We start from the raw sequence: 26,714 nt of genomic DNA, 5'->3' as shown, positions 1-26,714 counted from the left end.
TTCGCGCTCTGCCTTTTCACCGGATGTTGTCGAGCATAACAAGATGTATTACATGTTTCCATTTTTCATAGTTGTGATGTCTTACTATTATTATATAATGTAGAAAATAGTAAAATTAAGAAAAACCCTTGAATGAGTAGGTGTGTCCAAACTTTTGACTGGTACTGTGTATTATTTTTCTCAAAATGGCAGATATAGCATTTTATTTGGAGGAGGTTTTTATTAAAAATGTCCTATTAAACGTAAAAATAACTATTGGGATTGACAGAGACAATAGGCTTTACATTCAACATATTTTGCAGATGTATGACAGAGATAATATATGAATAAAACAAAACATAAATCAAAAGAAACTAGCAAGATATTAACAGCAACGATGTGAACAGGTCAATTCATTTATTTTTATTATTTACCCTTTATTGAACTAGACAAGTCAGTTAAGAACAAATTCTTATTTACAATGATGGCCTACACTTGCCAAACCTGGACGACGCTGGGCCAATTGTGCGCCGCCCTATGGGACTCCCAATCACGGCCGGTTGTGATACAGCCTGGAATCGAACCAGGGTCAATAGAAACGGTCTATTTCCAGTAAAGCTATTGCATCACCTGTCCCTCCCACTGCCCTCGCTGGATAAATATGGTAATGATGCCAGCAGCCTCTATCTCTCCCTCTGCCCTCTGCCCTCCCTTCTACTGGATAAATATTAACACATAAATCCCTATAAAGCGCTGCTCACATGGACACAGCAACAACACTTCAACAGGTACCTGGTGAATTAGTATCTTCTCTCTGAACTAAATGTGATAACTGTTGTTCTGATGATTTAAATAATGTAAATGTCTAAGTGTGTTTTCGATGTTTTCCATAACTTGAGTTAACCTTCATCTGTTTTGTCTTGGATAGAGGACATATACCAGCCATCTACAACCTAGAGGACATCAGCCAGCCATCTACAATCTAGAGGACATCAACCAGCCATCTACAATCTAGAGGACATAAACCAGCCATCTACAATCTCTGTAAGTGTCTTCTACTTGACTTATATCTAATGTTATCTTTACTGCTTATCAACATTGTTGATTTTATATAATTAGGACCTTTGTAGCCCTCCATGGGCTCCTAAACAGAATAAGTAAACACTGAGTATACAAAACATTAAGAACACCTTAATACTGAGTTACCCACATTTACCTCAGAACAGCCTCAATTCGTTGGGAAATGAACTCTACAAGGTGTTGAAAGCGTTCCACAGGGATGCTGGCCCATGTTGACTCCAATGCTTCCCAGAGTTGTGTCAAGTTGGCTCGATGTCCTTTGGGTGGTGAACCATTCTTGATAGACACAGGAAACTGTTGAGTGTGAAAAACCCAGCAGCGTTGCAGTTCTTGACACAAACCAGTGTACCTGGCAACTACTACCATACCCTGTTCAAAGGCACTTCATCTGAATGGCACAGATACACAATCCATGTCTCAATTGTCTCAAGGTTTTAAAAACCTTCCTTAACCTGACTCCTCCCCTTCATCTACACTGATTGAAGTGGATTTAACAAGTGACATCAGTAAGGGATCATATCTTCACCTGAATTCACCTGGTCAGTCTATGTCCTTGAAAGAGCATGACAGACTATTATGAAAGTGTCCACTCATTGTATGTGTATATATATATATATATTTACACATATATATATAGTGTATTAATGTGTGTTTCAGATGTGTGTATATATAGTGTGTTCCTGTGTGTTTCAGCTGTGTGTGTATATAGTGTGTTCCTGTGTGTTCCTGTGTGTGTATATATAGTGTGTTCCTGTGTGTTTCAGCTGTGTGTATATATAGTGTGTTCCTGTGTGTTTCAGCTGTGTGTATATATAGTGTGTTCCTGTGTGTTTCAGCTGTGTGTGTATATAGTGTGTTCCTGTGTGTTTCAGATGTGTTTATATATAGTGTGTTCCTGTGTGTTTCAGCTGTGTGTGTATATATAGTGTGTTCCTGTGTGTTGCAGCTGTGTGTATATATAGTGTGTTCCTGTGTTTCAGCTGTGTGTGTATATATAGTGTGTTCCTGTGTGTTTCAGCTGTGTGTGTAGCTATGAGGGGAGTTGTCCTTCTCTTCCTGCTGTCTCTCTGGCCTGGAGGTCAGGTGGATGCTATCGATCAAGAGGTCTTGGCTAATGTGGTACAAGAGATGAGAAGGTGGGTGTTTCTCTCTTCATTCAGACTCTAAGAACTAAATTACTTCTAGACAGAATTATTAGCCATTATTAGAAACATTTTTGGGGAACATTTGAAGTTTATATTCCTCTTAATTAACATTCGTACGATATATTTGTTCTGTCCTGACTCTTTGATCGACTGTTAAAAACACTGGTTCAAACCGTGTACACGGGACAAACGCTTAGCCTAGTAAATGAAGTCCCTGGACTGCAGACAAGACAAGATGCTAGTATAGACTGTATTGTTAGTATATACTGTATTGTTAGTATAGACTGTATTGTTAGTATAGACTGTATTGCTAGAATAGGGTGCATTGTTAGTATAGACTGTATTTCTAAAATAGGCTGTATTGCTAGTATAGACTGTATTGTTAGTATAGACTGTATTTCTAGTATAGGCTGTATTGCTAGTATAGACTGTATTGCTAATATAGACTGTATTGCTAGTATAGACTGTATTGTTAGTATAGACTGTATTGCTAGTATAGACTGTATTGCTAGTATAGACTGTATAGACTGTATTGCTAGTATAGACTGTATAGACTGTATTGCTAGTATAGACTGTATAGACTGTATTGCTAGTATAGACTGTATAGACTGTATTGCTAGTATAGACTGTATAGACTGTATTGCTAGTATAGACTGTATTGCTAGTATAGACTGTATTGCTAGTATAGACTGTATTGCTAGTATAGACTGTATTGCTAGTATAGACTGTATTGCTAGTATAGACTGTAGCATTTTGAATATTATAATAATTTCAGAGGGCACTATCTCAGACCTCTCTTAACTTTGTCCATGAGATGGTGGTGATAATTTATGAATAAGTAACACTGCACATATTCATATATTCAAACTTTAGATTTGGTCAAATAGTTGGGAGTGTCCTCCTCCTGTCTGTTTCTACTGTTTCAGAAAGATCCCGTGTTTCTGATCCTCTGTGTTCTGTCTCTTCTGTCTCCTGTCTGTTTGTAATGTTTCTGATCCTCTGTGTTCTGTCTCTTCTGTTTCCTGTCTGTTTATAATGTTTCTGATCCTCTGTGTTCTGTCTCTTCTGTCTCCTGTCTGTTTATAATGTTTCTGATCCTCTGTGTTCTGTCTCTTCTGTCTCCTGTCTGTTTGTAATGTTTCTGATCCTCTGTGTTCTGTCTCTTCTGTTTCCTGTCTGTTTGTAATGTTTCTGATCCTCTGTGTTCTGTCTCCTGTCTGTTTGTAATGTTTCTGATCCTCTGTGTTCTGTCTCCTGTCTGTTTGTAATGTTTCTGATCCTCTGTGTTCTGTCTCTTCTGTCTCCTGTCTGTTTGTAATTTTTCTGATCCTGTGTTCTGTCTCTTCTGTCTCCTGTCTGTTTGTAATGTTTCTGATCCTCTGTGTTCTGTCTCCTGTCTGTTTGTAATGTTTCTGATCCTCTGTGTTCTGTCTCTTCTGTCTCCTGTCTGTTTGTAATGTTTCTGATCCTCTGTGTTCTGTCTCTTCTGTCTCCTGTCTGTTTGTAATGTTTCTGATCCTCTGTGTTCTGTCTCTTCTGTCTCCTGTCTGTTTATAATGTTTCTGATCCTCTGTGTTCTGTCTCTTCTGTCTCCTGTCTGTTGTTCAGGTTCGGCCTGGAGAACCGCCAGTATGCCATGGCTGTCTTACTCACCCAACAGCAATGCACCCAAAATGGAGCAAACTTTGATGTAGGTGTGCAACCTCAGGTTGTCCAGAACAGACTACAGCATTATAGTGTCTACATAGGAGACCGGCTCATCGCAGCCATACCTGACACCTTCCATGCTGAGTACCTTCTGTTGGGGCATGATAAAACCAACCCCAGCAAAATGCAGACTCTGTTAACAGCAGCAAAGCCGAATGACTGCATCGTCTTCTTCTCCAACTACTCTCCCTGTCTGGAGAGATGCAACTTCCCTGATGGAGAAACCAGCATTCTCCCCTTCATGACCATCTTCAACGGCTGGAACGCCAACCGGAAGGCTTTTGTCTTCTCCTCGGTTTGGGACCCTTCAAAGCACCATCCAGGAGTGACCAAACCGACGAAGCAGCAGGTGTTTGATTCCTTCAGGAGGATAGATGGATACCTCCCTTTATATCGCTGTGTCAGATTCCAGGAAAAGAATATATGGGTCAACAAATGTTACCGTTGTGTCACTGCCAACACAAATCCTGAGACCAATGACTGTCTGTATGGATACTAATAGTGTACACTGTCTGTATGGATACTAATAGTGTACACTGTCTGCATGGATACTAATAGTGTACACTGTCTGTATGGATACTAATAGTATACACTGTCTGGATGGTGGAAATATAGAACTGTATATTTTCTTTCTTTCCCTCTCTCTGTTCATCTCTCTCTCTCTGTCCATCCCTCTCTCTCTGTCCATCCCTCTCTCTCTGTCCATCCCCCTCTCTCTGTCCATCCCTCTCTCTCTGTCCATCCCCCTCTCTCTGTCCATCACTCTCTGATCATCTCTCTCTCTCTGTCCATCTCTCTCTCTACACAGTTCATTAAAGTTCACCATAGCATAAACACTAGTGTCTCCATCATTACTGTTGTTTGTATTTCTGTCTTTATTAGGTTTTATTACACTGACATAAACACTGAATGACAGAAAGACCATGGCCTTCCTGTTTCCCTGCATCTTCTGAGAACAAAAAGGTTGAACGTAGAACTATAAACAGTCCTATAAATGTTGTTGAAAACACTTGAAATATGGTGAGACTGATGGAGTTTAGATTTGGACCCACAGAAACAAACACACGCCCTACTGAACATGTACTAGGTTTTCCCAAGAGAATTCTGGTCAGTCATCGTCTCAGCGGTGTACATTCCCCCTCAAGCAGACACCAAGACGGCCCTTAAGGAACTTCACTGGACTCTATGTAAACTGGAAAACATTTATCCTTAGGCTGCATTTATTGTAGCCGGGGATTTTAACAAAGCAAATTTGAGAACAAGGCTACCTAAATTCTATCAGCATATTTATTGCACTATACGCCGGGGTAATACATTCGATCACTGCTACCCTTACTTCCACGATGTGTTATGACTGTTAGGTATGCGTAACTGGCTGTAAGGGAGTCAGGCGCAGGAGAGCAGAATTTTGGTAGCAAACGGAGCCTTTTATTTAGGAGAACAAAACACACGGCACTAAGAACAGTAAACACAGTACGGGTAGACATAACCCAGCGCAACCAGTCTAACGTGAGCATACACCAAACACTGAACCATTTCACACACAGACATGGGGGAACAGAGGGTTAAATACACAACAAGTAATGAGGGAAAGGTACACCAGGTGTGTGGGAAAACAAGACAAAACAAATGGAAAATGAAAGGTGGATCGGCGATGGCTAGAAGAACGGTGACGTCGACCGCCGAACAAGGAGAGGAACCGACTTCGACGGAAGTCGTGACAATGACGTTATGACAATAACCGAAGGAGATATCCACACACATGTAGCTGTGTAATATATAGTCCTTATAACTATTCATATTCTCCTAACTATATTTATATGGTTGATTCTGTATCTACAGACTGTCTACAGACTCTATATCGTTGTATAAGATCACATTCTGTCAGTTCAGGGACTTTTAACCCTTTATGTCCTGGAGTGAATAGGTTTTGCAGGGTTTAGTTCCAACCAAGCACCACACCTGTCTTCACTAATCATCTCACAAATTGTTCTATAGAGAAACTGGTAGCAGGAGTCCACCTTCTGGAAGACAAGTTGATGATGAGTGAGACAAGAGCTGGACAAAAAATACTGGATCAGGTCAAAATGTGTGACGTCTGCTTTATTTAATATTCAGAACATAATATTTTGTGTGTTATCTTTCTTCATGGCCAACATGGCAGGTTGATTCGTTAACTCTTTACTTGAACGGGGTACATAAGTCATCTGGGCTTCCGAGTGGTGCAGTTGTCTAAGGCACCACATTTCAGTGCAAGAGAGGTCACTACAGTTCCTGGTTCAAATCCAGGCTGCATCACATTTGGCTGTGATTGACAGTACCATAGGGTGATACGTAGAGAACGTCACTTCCTGTTGAATCTGCAGACGTGTTGCTGTGCGTTTTGCTGCCAACTTTGCTTTACTTTGCTAGCTGACAACTTTACGTTTTTTTGTTTTGTTTTTGTTTTTAATTACCGTTTATATTTTTAGTTTTTCCATCGCAACTTTTTTCCCTCATTCAACTTTTTCACTCCGGACGCTTTATCTGGACATGGTTCGTCAACACCTTCAACAGCCGAAGCTAAGTAGTAACATTAACATGATGTCTTCTAATTGCAGTCGCTGTACTCATAATATACAGGAGAACGATCGCCTTACGGCGAGAATAGCTGTGCTACAAGCCCAGCTTCAGACGCAATCGTTAGGCAAGGGTAATTTCAGTGTAGGAAAGGAAGAAACAGCGTCTGTGCCACCAGTAAGTACAGATAGTAACGTTAGTATAAACCCCCCCGCACAGTCCCCGCAGCCGGACAACTTTCTCATGGCTTCTGGAGGGAAATGCTGTTGGAATGCTCAACCGGTGTCGCTCATTCAGCCAACAGAAACTTTCAACCGGTTCTCCCCATTATGTAGCGAGTCGGAGTCTGAGTCTGAGTCTTCTCTTGTCTCTACTCCTCCCGTTACGGGGTCTGAGACGCCGAAGGCTCCCACCATTAGCTCTGACAAATTGAAAACCCTAGTCACCCCTCCATTACCCGCAGTATTAGACTTAAAACGAATCACCCAGCGATCATACACTGTTTACCAGGGGGCAGGGCTACCGACGTTAAGGCTAATCTAAAGATGGTGCTGGCTAAAGCTAAATCTGGCGAGTGTAGAGAGTATAGAGATATTGTTATCCACGTCGGCACCAACGATGTTAGAATGAAACAGTCAGAGGTCACCAAGTGCAACATAGCTTCAGCGTGTAAATCAGCTAGAAAGATGTGTCGGCATCGAGTAATTGTCTCTGGCCCCCTCCCAGTTAGGGGGAGTGACGAGCTCTACAGCAGAGTCTCAGCACTCAATCGCTGGTTGAAAACTGTTTTCTGCCCCTCCCAAAAGATAGAATTTGTAGATAATTGGCCCTTTTTCTGGGACTCACCCACAAACAGGACCAAGCCTGACCTGCTGAGGAGTGACGGACTCCATCCTAGCTGGAGGGGTGCTCTCATCTTATCTACCAACATAGATAGGGCTCTAACTCCTCTAGCCCCACAATGAAATAGGGTGCAGGCCAGGCAGCAGGCTGTTAGCCAACCTGCCAGCTTAGTGGAGTCTGCCAATAGCACAGTCAGTGTAGTCAGCTCAGCCATACCCATTGAGACTGTGTCTGTGCCTCGACCTAGGTTGGGCAAAACTAAACATGGCGGTGTTCGCCTTAGCAATCTTATTAGGATAAAGACCTCCTCCATTCCTGCCATTATTGAAAGAGATCGTGATACCTCACATCTCAAAATAGGGTTACTTAATGTTAGATCCCTCACTTCAAAGGCAGTCATAGTCAATGAACTAATCACTGATCATAATCTTGATGTGATTGGCCTGACTGAAACATGGCTTAATGAATTGACTGTGTTAAATGAGGCCTCACCTCCTGGTTACACTAGTGACCATACCCCCCGTGCATCCCGCAAAGGCGGAGGTGTTGCTAACATTTACGATAGCAAATTTCAATGTACAAAAAAAAAGAATGGCGTTTTCGTCTTTTGAGCTTCTAGCCATGAAATCTATGCAGCCTACTCAATCACGTTTTATAGCTACTGTTTACAGGCCTCCTGGGCCATATACAGCATTCCTCTCTGAGTTTCCTGAATTCCTATCAGACCTTGTAGTCATAGCAGATCATATTCTAATTTTTGGTGATTTTAATATTCACATGGAGAAGTCCACAGACCCACTCCAAAAGTCTTTCGGAGCCATCATCGACTCAGTGGGTTTTGTCCAACATGTCTCTGGACCTACTCACTGCCACAGTCATACTCTGGACCTAGTTTTGTCCCATGGAATAAATGTTGTAGATCTTAATGTTTTTCCACATAACCCCAGACTATCGGACCACCATTTTATTACGTTTGCAATCGCAACAAATAATCTGCTCAGACCGCAACCAAGAAGCATCAAAAGTCGTGCTATAAATTCTCAGACAACACTAAAATTCCTTGATGCCCTTCCAGACTCCTTCTGCCTACCCAAGGACGTCAGAGGACAAAAATCAGTTAACTGAGGAACTCAATTTAACCTTGCGCAATACCCTAGATGCAGTTGCACCCCTAAAAACGAAAAACATTTGTCATAAGAAACTAGCTCCCTGGTATACAGAAAATACCCGAGCTTTGAAGCAAGCTTCCAGGAAATTGGAACGGAAATGGCGCCACACCAAACTGGAAGTCTTCCGACTAGCTTGGAAAGACAGTACCGTGCAGTACCGAAGAGCCCTCACTGCTGCTCGATCATCCTACTTTTCCAACTTATTCGAGGAAAATAAGAACAATCCAAAATTTCTGTTTGATACTGCTGCAAAGCTAACTAAAAAGCAGCATTCCCCAAGAGAGGATGGCTTTCACTTCAGCAGTAATAAATTCATGAACTTCTTTGAGGAAAAGATCATGACCATTAGAAAGCAAATTACGGACTCCTCTTTGAATCTGCGTATTCCTCCAGGGCTTAGCTGTCCTGGATCTGCACAGCTCTGCGAGGGCCTGGGATCGGGAGAGACACTTAAGTGTTTTAGTACTATATCTCTTGACACAATGATGAAAATAATCATGGCCTCTAAACCTTCAAGCTGCATACTGGATCCTATTCCTACTAAACTGCTGAAGGAGCTGCTTCCTGTGCTTGGCCCTCCTATGTTGAACATAATAACCAGCTCTCTATCCACTGGATGTGTACCAAACTCACTAAAAGTGGCAGTGATAAAGCCTCTCTTGAAAAAGCCAAACCTTGACCCGGAAAATATAAAAAACTATCGGCCTATATCGAATCTTCCATTCCTCTCAAAAATTTTAGAAAAAGCTGTTGCGCAGCAACTCACTGCCTTTCTGAAGACAAACAATGTATACGAAATGCTTCAGTCTGGTTTTAGACCCCATCATAGCACTGAGACTGCACTTGTGAAGGTGGTAAATGACCTTTTAATGGCGTCAGACCGAGGCTCTGCATCTGTCCTCGTGCTACTAGACCTTAGTGCTGCCTTTGACACCATCGATCACCACATTCTTTTGGAGAGACTGGAAACCCAAATTGGTCTACACGGACAAGTTCTGGCCTGGTTTAGATCTTACCTGTCGGAAAGATATCAGTTTGTCTCTGTGAATGGTCTGTCCTCTGACAAATCAACTGTACATTTCGGTGTTCCTCAAGGTTCCGTTTTAGGACCACTATTGTTTTCACTATATATTTTACCTCTTGGGGATGTTATTCGAAAACATAATGTTAACTTTCACTGCTATGCGGATGACACACAGCTGTACATTTCAATGAAACATGGTGAAGCCCCAAAATTGCCCTCGCTAGAAGCCTGTGTTTCAGACATAAGGAAGTGGATGGCTGAAAACGTTCTACTTTTAAACTCGGACAAAACAGAGATGCTTGTTCTAGGTCCCAAGAAACAAAGAGATCTTCTGTTAAATCTGACAATTCATCTTGATGGTTGTAAAGTCGTCTCAAATAAAACAGTGAAGGACCTCGGCGTTACTCTTGACCCTGATCTCTCTTTTGACGAACATATCAAGACTGTTTCAAGGACAGCTTTTTTCCATCTACGTAACATTGCAAAAATCAGAAATTTTCTGTCCAAAAATGATGCAGAAAAATTAATCCATGCATTTGTTACTTCTAGGTTAGACTACTGCAATGCTCTACTTTCCAGCTACCCGGATAAAGCACTAAACAAACTTCAGTTAGTGCTAAATATGGCTGCTAGAATCCTGACTAGAACCAAGAAATTTGATCATATTACTCCAGTGCTAGCTTCCCTACACTGGCTTTCTGTTAAGGCAAGGGCTGATTTCAAGGTTTTACTGTTAACCTATAAAGCGTTACATGGGCTTGCTCCTACCTATCTTTCCGAGTTGGTCCTGCCGTACATACCAATACGTACGCTACGGTCACAAGACGCAGGCCTCCTAATTGTCCCTAGAATTTCTAAGCAAACAGCGGGAGGCAGGGCTTTTTCCTATAGATCTCCATTTTTATGGAACAGTCTGCCTACCCATGTGAGAGACGCAGACTCGGTCTCAACCTTTAAGTCTTTACTGAAGACTTATCTCTTCAGTAGGTCATATGATTGAGTGTAGTCTGGCCCAGGAGTGTGAAGGTGAACGGAAAGGCTCTGGAGCAACGAACCGCCCTTGCTGTCTCTGCCAGGCCGGTTCCCCTCTCTCCACTGGGATTCTCTGCCTCTAACCCTGTTACAGGGGCTGAGTCACTGGCTTGCTGGTGCTCTTTCATGCCGTCCCTAGGAGGGGTGCGTCACTTGAGTGGGTTGAGTTACTGACGTGATCTTCCTGTCTGGGTTGGCGCCCCCCCCTTGGTTTGTGCTGTGGTGGAGATCTTTGTGGGCTATACTCGGCCTTGTCTCAGGATTGTAAATTGGTGGGGTTATATCCTTCCTGTTTGGCCCTGTCCGGGGGTTTCTTCGGATGGGGCCACAGTGTCTCCTGACCGCTCCTGTCTCAGCCTCCAGTATTTATGCTGCAGTAGTTTATGTGTCGGGGGGCTAGGGTCAGTTGGTTATACCTGGAGTACTTCTCCTGTCTTATCCAGTGTCCTGTGTGAATTTAAGTATGCTCTCTCTAATTCTCTCGTTCTCTCTTTCTCTCTGAGAACCTGAGCCCTAGGACCATACGTCAGGACTACCGGGCATGATGACACCTTGCTGTCCCCAGTCCGCCTGGCCTTGCTGCTATTCCAGTTTCAACTGTTCTGCCTGCGGTTACGGAACCCCTACCTGTCCCAGACCTGCTGTTTTCAACTCTTAATGATCGGCTATGAAAAGCCAACTGAGATTTATTCCTGATTATTATTTGACCATGCTTGTCATTTATGAACATTTTGAAAATCTTGGCTCTCTCTAATTTTCTCCTTCTCTCTTTCTTTCTCTCGGAGGACCTGAGCCCTAGGACCATACGTCAGGACTACCGGCCGTGGTGACTCCTTGCTGTCCCCAGTCCGCCTGGCCTTGCTGCTATTCCAGTTTCAACTGTTCTGCCTGCGGTTATGGAACCCCTACCTGTCCCAGACTTGCTGTTTTCAACTCTTAATGATCGGCTATGAAAAGCCAACTGAGATTTATTCCTGATTATTATTTGACCATGCTTGTCATTTATGAACATTTTGAAAATCTTGGCTCTCTCTAATTTTCTCCTTCTCTCTGAGGACCTGGGCCCTAGGACCATGCGTCGGGACTGCCGCCCGTGGTGACTCCTTGCTGTCCCCAGTCCGCCTGGCCTTGCTGCTATTCCAGTTTCAGCTGTTCTGCCTGCGGTTATGGAACCGCCACCTGTCCCAGACCTGTTGTTTTTCAACTCTTAATGATCAGCTATGAAAAGCCAACTGAAAATTATTCATGATTATTATTTGAACATGCTTGTCACTTATGAACATTTTTGAACATCTTGGCATAGTTCTGTTATAATCTCCACCCGGCACAGCCAGAAGAGGACTGGCCACCCCTCATAGCCTGGTTCCTCTCTAGGTTTCTTCCTAGGTTTTGGCCTTTCTAGGGAGTTTTTCCTAGCCACCGTTCTTCTACACCTGCATTACTAGCTGTTTGGGGTTTTAGGCTGGGTTTCTGTACAGCACTTCGAGATATTAGCTGATGTACGAAGGGCTATATAAAATAAAATTGATTGATACACAATTGGTCCAGGTCTGACTGGGGTAGGTCGTTGTTGTAAATAAGAATTTGTTCTTAACTGAATTGCCTGGTAAATAAAACATTATTTGAAGTGTTGTGGTTGAAGGGTCACTTGGCACATCTAAAGCCACTTGTTTTGGGTTGTTGCTATAGGCCACCAAGTGCTAACAGTCAGAATCTAAATAATGTGTGTGAAATGCTTGATATGTGATGTAAACAGAGAGGTCTACTTTCTTGGGGACCTGAATATTGACTGGTTTTCACAACACAATTTCACGCTTGTGTTCTATACAGAACCCTGTCAAAGGCCTTGTGTTCTATACAGAACCCTGTCTAAGGCCTTGTGTTCAATACAGAACCCCGGCAAATGGCCTTGTGTTCTTTACAGAAGTCTGACAAACGATCTTGAAATCTATACGGAACAACGACAAAAGGCCTTGTGTTCTATACAAAACCCTGACAAACGATCTTGAAATCTATACGGAACCCCGACAAAAGGCCTTGTGTTCTATACAGAACCCCGACAAACGGCCTTGTGTTCTATTCAGAACACTGTCAAAGGCCTTGTGTTCTATACAGAACCTTGACACTTGGACTTGTTTTTTACATAGAACCCTAACAAACGTCCTTGTGTTCTATACAGAACCCTGACAAATGGCCTTGTGTTATATACAGAAACCTGACAAACGATCTTGAAATCTTTACGGAACCCTGACAAAAGGCTGTGTGTTCTATGCAGAACCCTGACAAATGGCCTTGTGTTCTATACAGAAACCAGAAAAACGGTCTTGTTTTCAATACAGAACCCTGACAAACAACCTTGTGTTCTATACAGAACCCTGACAAACGGCCTTGTGTTCTAAACAGAACCCTGACAAAAGGCCTTGTGTTCTATACAGAACCCTGACAAACGGCATTGTGTTCTAAACAGAACCCTGACAAACGGCATTGTGTTCTATACAGAACTCTGACAAAAGGCATTGTGTTCTACACAGAACCCTGACAAATGGCATTGTGTTCTATACAGAACCCTTACAAATGGCCTTGTGTTCTATACAGAACCCTGACAAACGGCCTTGTGTTCTATACAGAACCCCGACAAAAATCCTTGTGTTCTACACAGAACCCTGACAAATGGCCTTGTGATCTATACAGAACCCTGACAAATGGCCTTGTGTTCTATACAGAACCCTGACAAATGGCCTTGTGTTCTATACAGAACCCTGACAAATGGCCTTTTGTTCTATACAGAACCCCATCAAAAGGCCTTGTGTTCTATACAGAAACCAGAAAAACAGCTTGTGTTCTATACAGAACCCCAACAAAAGGCCTTGTGTTCTATACAGAAACCAGAAAAACGGCCTTGTTTTCTACACAGAACCCTGACAAATGGCCTTGTGATCTATACAAAACCCTGACAAATGGCATTGTGTTCTAAACAGAACCCCGACAAGCGGCCTTGTGTTCTATACAGAACCCTGACAAATGGCATTGTGTTCTATACAGAACCCTGACAAACGGCATTGTGTTCTATACAGAACCCTGACAAACGGCATTGTGTTCTAAACAGAACCCCGACAAACGGCCTTGTGTTCTAAACAGAACCCTGACAAACGGCCTTGTGTTCTATACAGAACCCCGACAAATGGCATTGTGTTCTATACAGAACCCTGACAAACGGCATTGTGTTCTATAAAGAACCCTGACAAACGGCATTGTGTTCTAAACAGAACCCCGACAAACGGCCTTGTGTTCTAAACAGAACCCTGACAAACGGCCTTGTGTTCTATACAGAACCCCGACAAATGGCATTGTGTTCTATACAGAACCCTGACAAACGGCATTGTGTTCTAAACAGAACCCCGACAAACGGCCTTGTGTTCTAAACAGAACCCTGACAAACAACATTGTGTTCTATACAGAACCCTGACAAACGGCATTGTGTTCTATACAGAACCCTGACAAACGGCATTGTGTTCTATACAGAACCCTGACAAACGGCATTGTGTTCTAAACAGAACCCTGACAAATTGCCTTGTGTTCTATACAGAACCCCGACAAGCGGCCTTGTGTTCTATACAGAACCCTGACAAACGGCATTGTGTTCTATACAGAACCCCAACAAAAGGCATTGTGTTCTATACAGAACCCTGACAAATGGCCTTATGTTCTAAACAGAACCCTGACAAATGGCCTCATGTCAACGATGACATTTGAAAGGAAACAGAAGGAAGAGGATCTTTGAGAACTCCAACCTTTGCAGCATCATCATAGACACAGTTAGAAACATGACCTTCTAGATGCCATTTTAATATCTTCTCCAGCGAATATTTATTTTCCCCCCTTTTACAGCAGGTGTGAGTCTTGGCGAATCAAATACTACAGGCAGAAATACTACAGGCAATGTCAACCTGCCTGAAATGTGCAACAGACTGCAAGGGTGCAGTGGGAGGTTCACTGAGCAACGGGAATGAGGGGATGAAAGAGGTCATAAATAGTTAAAAGCATCAAAGCCTTTTTTTGGTTCATTGTATATCCATGTCTTTACTGAAGTCTGTGCTAGAAATGCATGTTGTTGTCTTGTACATCTATTTTCTGGTGCAATAAAGGTGTTCATTTAATTGCATATCATCTTTTACACGGACAGAGGTTTACACGATGCTATTCCACGATACAGCTCTAATTGTGTTACACATCATGACAGTAGCCAACAGTAGTACAGACCCTTAGTCTGGAATATACATGTTGCATCTTGGGTAGAATGGTATTATACATATCAGGTTTCTTTTCAAGTTTGGGCAACATCAAAGGTCCTGGTTGATACACTACATGACCAAAAGTATGTGGGCACCTGTTCGTCGAACATCTCATTTCAAAATCATGGGTATTAATATGTTGTTGGTCCCCCATTTGCTGCTATAACAGCCTCCACTCTTCTGGGAAGGCTTTCCACTAGATGTTGGAACATTGCTACAGGGACTTGCTTCCATTCAGCCACAAGAAGTGAGGTCAGGCACTGATGTTTGGCGATTAGGCCTGGCTCACAGTCGGAGTTACAATTCACTCCAAAGTTGTTCCATTGGGTTGAGGTCAGGTTCTTCCACACCGATCTGGACAAACCATTTCTGTATGGACCTCGCCTTGTGCATGGTGGCATTGTCATGTTAAAAAAGGAAAGGGCCCAAACTGTTGCCTCAAAGTTGGAAGCACAGAATCGTCTAGAAAGTCATTGGATGCAGTAGCATTAAGATTTCTCTTGGGAATGCCAGATGGTGAAGCGTGATTCATCACTCCAAACAATGCATTTCCACTGCTCCAGAGTCCAATGGTGGTGAGCTTTACACCACTCCGGCCGACGCTTGGCATTGAGCATGGTGATCTTAGGCTTGAGTGCGGCTGCTCTGCCATGGAACCCATTTCATGAAGCTCCCGACGAACAGTTTTTATGTTGACGTTGCTTCCAGAGGCAGTTTGGAACTTGGTAGTGAGTGTTGCAACCGAGGACAGACGAGTTTTACGCGCTACAGCACTCTGCAGTCCCTTTCTGTGAGCTTGTGTGGCCTACCACTTCTCAGCTGAGCCGTTTTTGCTCCTCTATGTTTCCACTTCACAATAACAGCACGTACAGTTGACCAGGGCAGCTCTAGCAGGGCAGAAATATGATGAACTGACTTGTTGGAAAGGTGGCATCCTTTCACGTTGAAAGTCACTGAGCTCTTCAGTAAGGCCATTATACTGCATATGTTTGTCTACGGAGATTGCATGGCTGTGTGCTCGATTTTATACACCTGTCAGCAACAGGTGTGTCTGAAATAGACTAAGCATACTTTTGTATATATACAGTGGCAAGAAAAAGTATGTGAACCGTTTGGAATTACCTGAACTTCTGCATTTATTGGTCATTACATTTGATCTGATCTTCATCTAAGTCACACAACAGACAAACATTGCGTGCTTTAACTAATAACACACAAATGATTGTATTGTTATTGTCTATATTGAATACATCATTTAAACATTCACAGTGTAGGTTGGATACAGTATGTGAACCCCGAGGCTAATGACTTCTGCAAAAGCTAATTGGAGTCAGGAGTCAACTAACCTGGAGTCCAATCAATGAGACGAGATTGGAGATGTTGGTTAGAGCTGCCTTGCCCTAAAAAAACACAATTTCTTTTGAGTTTGCTGTTCACAAGAAGCATTGCCTGATGTGACCACCCATGCCTCAAACAAAAGAGATCTCAGAAGACCTAAGACTAAGAATTGTTGACTTGCATAAAGCTGGAAAGGGTTACAAATGTATCTCTAAAAGCCTTGATGTTCACCAGTCCACAGTAAGACAAATGGTCTATAAATGGAGAAAGTTCAGCACTGTTGCTACTCACCATAGGAGTGGCCGTCCTGCAAAGATGACCGCAAGAGCACAGCGCAGAATGCTCAATGAGGTTAAGAAGAATCCTAGTGTCAGCTGAAGACTTACCGATAAATCTGGAACATGCTAACATCTCTGTTGACGACTCTACGATACGTAAAACACTAAACAAGAATGGTGTTCATGGGAGGACACCACGGAAGAAGCCACTGCTGTCCACAAAAAACATTGCTGCATGTCTGAAGTTTGCAAAGGTGCACCTAGATGTTCCACAGAACTACTGGCAAAATACTCTGTGGACAGATGAAACTACAGTTGAGTTGTTTGGAAGGAACACACAACACTGTGTGAAACAAAAGGCACAGCACACCAACATAAAAACCTCATCCCAACAGTAAAGTCTGGTGGAGTGAGCATCATGGTTTGGGGCTGCTTTGCTGCCTCAGGGTCCGGACAGCTCGCTATCATCAACAGAATGATGAATTCCCAGCTTTATCAAGACATTTTGCAGGATAATGTTAGGCTATCTGTCCACCAATTGAAGCTCGACAGAAGTTGGGTGACGCAGCAGGACAACGACCCAAAACACAGAAGTAAATCAACAACAGAAGAAAATACACCTTCTGGAGTGGCCCATCTAGAGTCCTGACCTCAACCCGATTGAGATGCTGTGGCATGATCTCAATATGTCACTTCTCAATATGTGATCTGTTTCACCTGTCCTTGTGATTGTCTCCAGGCAAGAAGGCATCAATTATGTTCCCTGGTGTATATGTCCCTGTGTTTCCTGTCTCTCTGTAACATTTTGTCTTGTTGTTTTTCATGTCAACCAGCGGTTTTCCCGTTTTCCTGCTTCTATTCTCTTTTGCTAGTCCTCCCAGTTTTGACCCTTGCCTGTTTCTGGAATCTGTACCCACCTGCCGGACCATTCTGCCTGCCCTGACCTCAAGCCTGTCTGCCACTCTGTACCTCCTGGCCTCTGAACTGGTTTTGACCTTTTGCCTGTCCACAACCATTTCCTGCCTACCAATTTTGGATGATTTAATAAATATCAAAGACTCAAACCATCTGCATCTGGGTCTCGTCTTGCGCCCTTATACAATAGAGCAGTTCACACCAGACATCCCGAGAATATTGCTGAACTGAAACAGTTTTGGAAAGAAGAATGATCCAAAATTCCTCCTGACCGTTGTGCAGGTCTGATCCACAACTACAGGAAATGTTTGGTTGAGGTTATTGCTGCCAAAGGAGGGTCAACCAGTTATTAAATTCAAGGGTTCACATACTTTTCCCACCCTGCACTGTGAATGTTTACACGGTGTGTTCAATAAAAACATTAAAATGTATAGTTGTTTGTGTGTTATTAGTTTAAGCAGACTGTGTTAGTCTATTGTTGTGACCTAGATGAAGATCAGATCAAATGTTATGACCAATTCATGCAGAAATCCAGGTATTTCCAAAGGGTTGACATATTTTTTCTTGTCACTGTAGTGTAGTTAGTTTTCTAGTCTTAGCTCAGGTTATTATCCTTATTTCATGTAAAGAAGCCTACATTACTAAACTACTTGTAAACATATTGTAATGGGTGTCGTCATCGGATGAAGAGGAATCGGACCAAAGCGCAGCGTGGTAAGTGTTCATGACTTTTTATTTAAACTGAACACTAAACAGAAATAACAAAGTGAATAACCGAAACCGAAACAGTCCTGTCAGGTGCAAAACACTAAACAACTACCCACAAAAAAACATGTGGGAAAACGCTACCTAAGAACGGTTCCCAATCAACCGTAGTGATGGTTCCCAATCAGAGACAACGATAGTCAGCTGTCCCTGATTGAGAACCATACCCGGCCAAAACATAGAAATGCAAACATAGAAAAAGGAACATAGAATGCCCACCCAAATCACACCCTTACCAAACTAAAATAGAGACATAAAAAGCTCTCTACGGTCAGGGCGTGACACATATAATCAACAAACTGCATGGATTGGTGACAAGCCCTGTTGAATTCATGGATTGGTGATAATCCCCTGTTGAATTCATGGATTGATGATAATCCCTGTTGAATTCATGGATTGGTGATAATCCCTGTTGAATTCATGGATTGGTGATAATTTCTGTTGAATTCATGGATTGATGATAATCCCTGTTGAGTTCATGGTGTGTTCTGGTCAAATCAGATCACAATGTGTCCTCAATCTCAATCAAATTTTTAAATGTTGTTGATTATTGATTATTAGTCGAGTACAGTTTTTAAACGGGATATCACCAAAATTAAACTGGCTTGAGTCGGATAAGGTTAACCTCATTGATCAACTTCTCAACCAAATATTACCCACATTTCCACATTGAATGAGAACATGTTCTCAACCTGCCTACCTGGTTAAATAAAGGTGAAAATAAATAAATAAATACATTGAATTGACGTGGTATGCCCAGTGGTTATCTAATAACATTGGAGTAAACTTGGATGGCCTCAGTGAATTGTTCTTTACTTCCTATGGAATGTAGATAAATGTGACTGCAGAGACCACTTCCTGTGTTTGTTTAAAGATAGGAAGCGCCAAAAGACAGGAAATGGTGCAAGAGGCCCTTCTAGCCACTGGCCCTCTCCGGCTCTGCTGTCCAATTAATCTGTCTAATACATTTATTTAATAACTCATGAATATGATGTCACTTCCTGGAAACAGTCCACATCCATTACAAATGTTCTGTAAAAAGACTCCTATTATCAAAAGGCTAACAATCAACCCACATTTAAAGATGCAAATGGAGGTTTAGTTGCTAATATGTCAAAGTTTGAGTTGAATGTTGGCTGTATGGTTCAGACATTAAATGATATATTTATCTTTATCTTACAATATCTTACTATCAAATGAAACTAGAAAACAACAATAAACTGTTTTAGGCAAACAATGTTTTTGCTCGTGGGTTTGGGGAGGTGTGCACATTTTGTGGTACCAGAACTTTCCCTCCTTTGCCCAGCCCTGATAGAGAGCTCCTGGCCAAGGTAACAGTTTGTATTAATATGGCGTGGCAGTGCCCTCTGCTGGCACAACAGGAGTCTGCAGAGACACTGAGCCATTCCCAAATCTTCCCTCATGCATAAACTTGTATACAGTAAGCAATATGGTGAAACTTCAGCCTCGCCTATCAGAGGGCAAGGTGGAGCCATTACCAGATTGTTCATACCAATCAAATCCTCTCAGATCGCCACAAGTGCATAGGGCACAGCCTCCCCCCATCCCTTTATCAAGGGTGTGAACAATTAAGTTAATTAGATATTTATGTATTTAATTTTGAAGAAATTAGCAAACATTTCTAAAACCAGGTTTTCACATTGTCATTATGGGGTATTGTGTGTAGATGGGTGAACAAATAAATATAGAATATATTTATAATTCAAGCTGTAACAACAAAATGGGGAATAAATCAAGGGGAGTGAATACTTTGTGAAGGCTCTGTAAGAGTGGTTGAGTGGGAGTCGGTGCAGAAAGTCTCTTGAGAAGCAAGTGTGAAGAGTCAGTGAACACAGTCTCTAAGGTGCAGGTGATTGTCTGTGGTCTATTGCACTGATGTTCTGGGTAGGGCTGTGATGGACATGGACGGTTGCTCCAGTTTAACTCCCCATAAGAGCACTTTACCCTTCTTCCCCTGGTCTGCTGACACAATCAGGTCCTAAAAAATGAGGAGAGCGCCAGGGTTGGGAGGTTATTTAAAAATAATTATCTGGCTCTGTCTCCACATCAGAAGAGTTATTTTGACCAACTGGCCAAAGCCTGTGAAATTACAGGAGACTAAGTTATTCTGCCCAATAAACAAATGGTCTTGAACACTGGAATCTCAAAACTAAATAACTACACATTAAAATATCACTTTTCTTAACTCAGTCTCAACTTTTCATAACTCAGTACTGTATTTAAATGTATGGATTGGTTTACATTAATAAACAAACCTGTCTCTATGGCGACGCAGCCTTCTCTTTTTTATGTCCCGTTCCTTTGCTCTGTCAGGGGTGTTCAACAACTTATGCCTCTGTCTTTCAGTCCAATAGCGATGTGCAGCTGCATCTGAGGAGTCAGTGTGGTGTATTAGCAGTGGTTATATGTTACAGTCAGTGGTGGCGACCCGTCATTCAGGTCCCCACCTGTTTAGCATGTTATTTTGGCATTAATACGTGTCACATATCAGTTTGCAAACAATGTATAAAATATAATCATAATTGAGTTAATTAATAAAGCCTCCATACAAACATTGTCTCTTTTTTGCTTTCTTGAGTAAGGCAGCTCCAAAATGTTTCAGTAATGATGGGTGACAGGCTGCCCTTCATTACGCACACTAGTCACCATCATTACGCGTAGACACAGTTTGTTCCCTCTGTCTGCATTAATGTCGGTATGTGTTTTTGTCCAGACGCTGTTCTGTTCCGATCCATGTCCGTTGAAAATTAAATGTTCATTCCCTGTTCCTGTTTCTCCTCAAAATCCAGGTTGTAATGAAAACTAATGAGACTGTAGCGACTGTATTGGCATCAAAATTTGGGGTGTAAACTAAGTTTGTATTCAAGCGTTGATTGACATGGTAATCTACCAACAGTATTGGAGAAAAGTTGAAAAGACTGACCCCTCTGACGTTGTACGTTACATTGTGGCGTGTCACGAAGTAACGTACTGCATGCATTATTCAACTCATTGTGTGCCATACAACCTCTGTCCACCAGGGGAAGCTCTCCTCTCGTAGATTATAAACAAGAAATTATCAATCGTGAGTGTAATGGTGAGTGTAAAGTTATTTACTTGTGAGTAATTGTTAATTTTTTGTATCATCACTGCGAGCCATCATGACTCTCAGACAGCCGCAGTTTACTTGTGAAGAGTAATTTTGCGCCGCCCTATTAACCATATTCAAATTTGACACAAACCTTCAAATAGGTATGTAAATGAGACATATAAACTCTTTGTAGATTTATTTACAATTTAGAGGTGATAAATTGGACAAATCGAGTGAAAAATTGGAAAAGTAATTTCCCCAAACAACATATCTCCCCCTTTCAGTATCACTCAGTAGCTTTCGCTTCCCTCTCCGCTATTTTTAAAAAGACCAGGCGGAGCTCGATTGTCTTCTTCAATCATGCAGAGACGGTATGAAGGTCTCGTCAATGGTTTTACTGGGAAGGGGAGAGATTGTGCTTTACAATGGTATTCATATTAAAGTTGACCTGGAAGTATTACATTCTTTTGGCCGCTAAAATTAAGTCAAGTGTGTTAGGGCTAGGGGGCAGTGTTCGGAAGTTCAGAGAGTCTGACATGCCCAAAGTAAACTGCCTGTTACTCAGGCCCAGAAGCTAGGATATGCATATCATTGGTTGTATTCGATAGCAAACACTTTGAGGTTTCTAAAACTGTTAACATAATGTCTGTGAGTATAACAGAACTGATATGCCAGGTCAAAAACCCGATTAAAATCCATCCAGAAAATGTGATTTTTTTGTTGTCACCATTTTTCCATTGACTTGCTATTGACTATAGAGGGATTTAGCTCCCAGATTGCAGTTCCTATGGCTTCCACTAGATGTCAACAGTCTTTAGACATGGTTTCAGGCTTGTTATTTGAAAAACTAACAAGAAGAAGACGTCTGTTGAAACACTGGTTTGCGCGCTCTTCGTTATTTTTCTTTCCTATTGAATACGCTATTGTCCGGTTGAAATATTATTGTTTATTTAGATATTTGACAACCCGAGGAAACATCGTTTGACTTGTTTCAACGAACTTTACTGGTACTTTTGGAATTTATTTCTCTGCGTGTTTGAACGCCTTTGAACAGGTGGATTACTGAACAAAACGCGCAACCAAACAGAGTTTTTGGGATATAAAGAGGGACTTTATCAAACAAAACAACCATTTATTGTGTAGCTGGGACCCTTGGGTTTGCCAACAGAGGAAGATCTTCAAAGGTAAGTGATTTATTTTATCGCTATTATTGAGATTTGTGACACCTGTGCTGGTTATGAAATTATGTTAATTGAGGAAGTATGCAGGGCGCTGTCTTCAGACAATCAAATGCTAAGTGGGGGTCTGACTTTTTTGGTTTAAGGATCCGCCCTTTTTTTTTTCAATTTTCGCCTAAAACAACCAAATCTAACCGCCTGTACCTCAGGACCTAGGATACGCAGGATATGCGTATTCTTGATACCATTTGATTGGAAACATTTCGAAGTTTGTGGAAATGTGAAATGAATGTAGGAGAATATAGCACATTAGATCTGGTAAAAGATAATACAAAGAAAAAACCATGAGTTTATTTAAAAAAAATTGTTCCATCATCTTTGAAATGCAAGAGAAAGGCCACAATGTATTATTCCAGCCCAGGTGCAATTTAGATTTTGGCCACTAGATGCCAGCAGTGTATTTGCAATGTTTTAGACTGATCCAATGAACCATTTAATTTCTATTCAAAATGTTGTATCAAGACTGCCCAAATGTGCCTATTTGGTTTATTAATAACTTTTCAAGGTCATAACTGTGCACTCTCCTCAAACAATAGCCTGCTATTATTTCACTGTAATAGCTACTGTAAATTGGACAGTGCAGTTAGATTAACAAGAATGTAAGCTTTCTGCCAATATCAGATATGTCTATGTCCTGGGAAATGTTCTTGTTACTTACAACCTCATGCTAAACGCATTAGCCTACGTTAGCACATGTTGGTAGCAACACAGGGTTAACGCTTAGTGACTGTAACATGTTGGTAGTGTGAGAGAAAAATTACATATTTAACTGATTTGTTTGATAATAATAGTTAGCAATTAATACTTAACGAACAGCAAGACATTTCTGTCCTGTTAGTGTCTGTGTTTCATGGTCTCCACTCTAGTTCCCTGCAGCTAATCTGGGCGTATGGTCACCAGAGATGGATTGAGCTGACAAATGGGTTAAAGACTGCATTACGTAGACAATAATGTGTTTTACTAGAGATAGCTTAGGAGTAGAACAATCCCTCATTGCCTCAAAATCATCCTTGCATCTGGGAAACTAAGCCTGGGTAGGGTTAACCTCTAATTCCTCCCAATCCCGGATCCGGGAGCACCCCCATCAGTAAAAAAGCTGACTAGCATAGCCTAGCATAGCGTCACAAGTAAATACTAGCATCTAAATATCATTAAATCACAAGTCCAAGACACCAGATGAAAGATACACATCTTGTGAATCCAGCCATCATTTCTGATTTTTAAAATGTTTTACAGGGAGGACACAATATGTAAATCTATTAGCTAACCACGTTAGCAAAAGACACCACTTTTTTTACTCCACCATTTTTTCCCTGCATAGGTAGCTATCACAAATTCGACCAAATAAAGATATAAATAGCCACTAACCAAGAAACAACTTCATCAGATGACAGTCTGATAACATATTTATTGTATAGCATATGTTTTGTTAGAAAAATGTGCATATTTCAGGTATAAATCATAGTTTACCATTGCAGCCACCATCACAACTCTCACCAAAGCGACTAGAATAACTACAGAGAGCAACGTGAATTACCTAAATACTCATCATAAATCATTTCTGAAAAATACACAGCGTACAGCAAATGAAAGACCAACATCTTGTGAAACCAGCCAATATTTCAGATTTTTTAAGTGTTTTACAGCGAAAACACAATATAGCATTATATTAGCTTACCACAATAGCCAGAAACACAAGCCATTAACCAGCAGCAAAGGTTAGCGATCGTAAGAAACAAGCAAAAGATATATAATTTTTGACTAACCTTCATAAACTTCTTCAGATGACAGTCCTGTAACATCATATTACACAATGCATATAGGGTTTGTTCGAAAATGTGCATATTTAGCGGCACAAATCGTGGTTATACAATGTGATTAGTGGCCAAACTTCAAGCAATCTGTCCGGCGCCATCTTGGAGAGGCACCTAATCTAATCGATAACTATTCATAAACTTGACAAAAAAATACAGGTTGGACAGCAAATGAAAGATACATTAGTTCTTAATGCAACCGCTGTGTTAGATTTTTTTAATTAACGTTACTATGCATACAGCATGCGCTAAAGCGCGACCGCACCGAAATTCATGGCGTAATTATTGTTTAACATTTGTCAACATAAATACGAATTAACAGCATAAAGACTTCTTACTATTTGCTGAGCTTCCATCAGAATCTTGGGCAAGGTGTCCTTTCTCCAGAACAATCGTCTTTTGGTTGAAAGATGTCCTCTTCTCCTGTAGAAATAGCAGCTAATGCTAGCCATGTGCCGGAGAGGTGTCCAACTAGCGATAGCGCGTGACAAAGAAATTCCAGAAAATCGCAATAAACTGATATAAACTGCTATAAGTCAGTTTAAATGAACTACCTTATGAAGTTTTTAACCTGTCTAGGATGAGGGTGCCGCTAGCGGCACTCCCCCCCCACCCCCACTGAAAAACCAGTGCCGCGAAATTCAAAAAAAATATTTTTTTAAAATATTTAACTTTCACACATTAAAGTCCAATACAGCTAATGAAAGACACAGATCTTGTGAATCCAGCCAACATGTCCGATTTTTAAAATGTTTTACAGGGAAGACACAATATGTAAAGATGTACATCTATTACCTAAAAACACATTAGCATAATCCACCATCTTTTATTTGTCCACCAACACCAGTAGCTATCACCAATTCGGCTAAACTAAGATATTTATAGCCCCTAACCAAGAAAAAAACTCATCAGATGACAGTCTGATAACATATTTATGGTATGGGATAGGTTTTGTTAGAAAAAAGTGCATATTTCAGGTAGATGGCATAGGTTACAATTGCACCCACCATCACAAATGGACTAGAATAACTACATAGAGCAACGTGTTTACCTACTTACTAATCATCAAACATTTCGTAAAAATACACAGCATACACTAATCGAAAGACACAGATCCTGTGAATACAGACAATATTTCAGATTTTCTAAGTGTCTTACAGCGAAAACACAATAAATCGTTATATTAGCATAGCACAGGTGCAAACATTACCCCAGCATTAATTCTAGCCAAAGTGAGCGATAACGTCAACATCGCCAAAATATATTATTTTTTTCACTAACCTTCTCAGAATTCTTCAGATGACACCCCTGTAACATCACATTACAACATGCATATACAGTTTGTTCGAAAAGGTGCATATTTAGCCACCAAAATCATGGTTAGACAATGTGAAATGTAGCCCAGCTGGTGAGAAAATGTCCGTGCGCCATATTAGACAGTGATCTACTCTTATACATAAATACTCATAAATGTGACTAAAAAATATAGGGTGGACATCGATTGATAGACAATTTAATTCTTAATACAATCGCGGAATTACATTTTTTAAATTATCCTTACTTTTCAATACAGTTTGCGCCAAGCGAAGCTACGTCAAAAAACATGGCGTCCAAAGCCACTAACATTTTTCGACAGAAACACGATTTATCATAATAAATTGTTCCTACTTTGAGCTGTTCTTCCATCAGTATCTTGGGCAAAGGATCCTTTCTTGGGTCTAATCGTCTTTTGGTGGAAAGATGTCCTCTTGCCATGTGGAAATGCCAACTGCGTTCGGGATGAACTGGAAGCGTGCCCAGCTATTCACAGCGTTTCAGAAATAAATGTCCCAAAATCGCACTAAACGGATATAAATTGCTATAAAACGCTTTAAATTAACTACCTTATGATGTTTTTAACTCCTATAACGAGTCTTAACATGACCGGAGAAAGATTACTCCCAACACTAATGCTTGGAACAGGTGCGGGACGGTGTCCTCCACGCGCATGACGCACCAAGAAAAGACTTGCTAGCTACAGGGTTTTTTAATTTATAGTGCCTGTGAACGCGCAATCGACCCCATTCAAATCGTCATCACGTAAAGGCATCCAGGGGAAGACGTAAGCAGTGTCCGTGTACTCATAGCAATAACAGTGCCCTTTTAACTGACTCCAGATCAGGGGCCAACATTTCTGAAATCTGACTCCATGTCAGGGAAATTGCTGTAGAATGGGTTCTGTTCCACTTAGAGACAAAATTTCAACTCCTATAGAAACTATAGACTGTTTCCTATCCAATAATAATAATAATATGCATATTGTACGATCAAGAATTTTGTGGGAAGCCGTTTCAAAAATTACACGATTAGCATAAATAGTGACAACAGCGCCCCCATCCTCAACAGGTTAAGACAAAAATCAAATTAAATCAGAGCCGGAGATATAGAACTGCTAAAACGAAAGCT

At 41.3% G+C, this 26,714-nt stretch overlaps 1 protein-coding gene across 4 annotated transcripts in view; it reads left to right on the top strand.

Moving 5' to 3' along the window:
- Positions 1-662: 662 nt before the first annotated feature.
- The window catches only part of LOC129813224 (uncharacterized), a 36,680-nt gene continuing 10,628 nt past the window's right edge, over positions 663-26,714 (top strand). The window contains exons 1-4 of one of the 4 annotated variants that reach the window (XM_055865513.1): positions 671-767; positions 908-1,023; positions 2,078-2,195; positions 3,813-4,745. In XM_055865513.1, coding sequence (XP_055721488.1) covers positions 2,092-2,195; positions 3,813-4,410 — 702 coding nt within the window. In that variant the 5' untranslated portion in view covers positions 671-767; positions 908-1,023; positions 2,078-2,091 and the 3' untranslated portion in view covers positions 4,411-4,745. The other 3 variants (XM_055865509.1, XM_055865512.1, XM_055865510.1) reach the window with 3 other exon arrangements.

The sequence above is a fragment of the Salvelinus fontinalis genome, chromosome 16, assembly GCF_029448725.1.
Source record: "Salvelinus fontinalis isolate EN_2023a chromosome 16, ASM2944872v1, whole genome shotgun sequence".
In the NCBI taxonomy this organism is placed as follows: domain Eukaryota; kingdom Metazoa; phylum Chordata; class Actinopteri; order Salmoniformes; family Salmonidae; genus Salvelinus; species Salvelinus fontinalis.
Note: the sequence above shows the minus strand (reverse complement) of the source record. Positions and strands in the feature narration are given on the sequence as shown.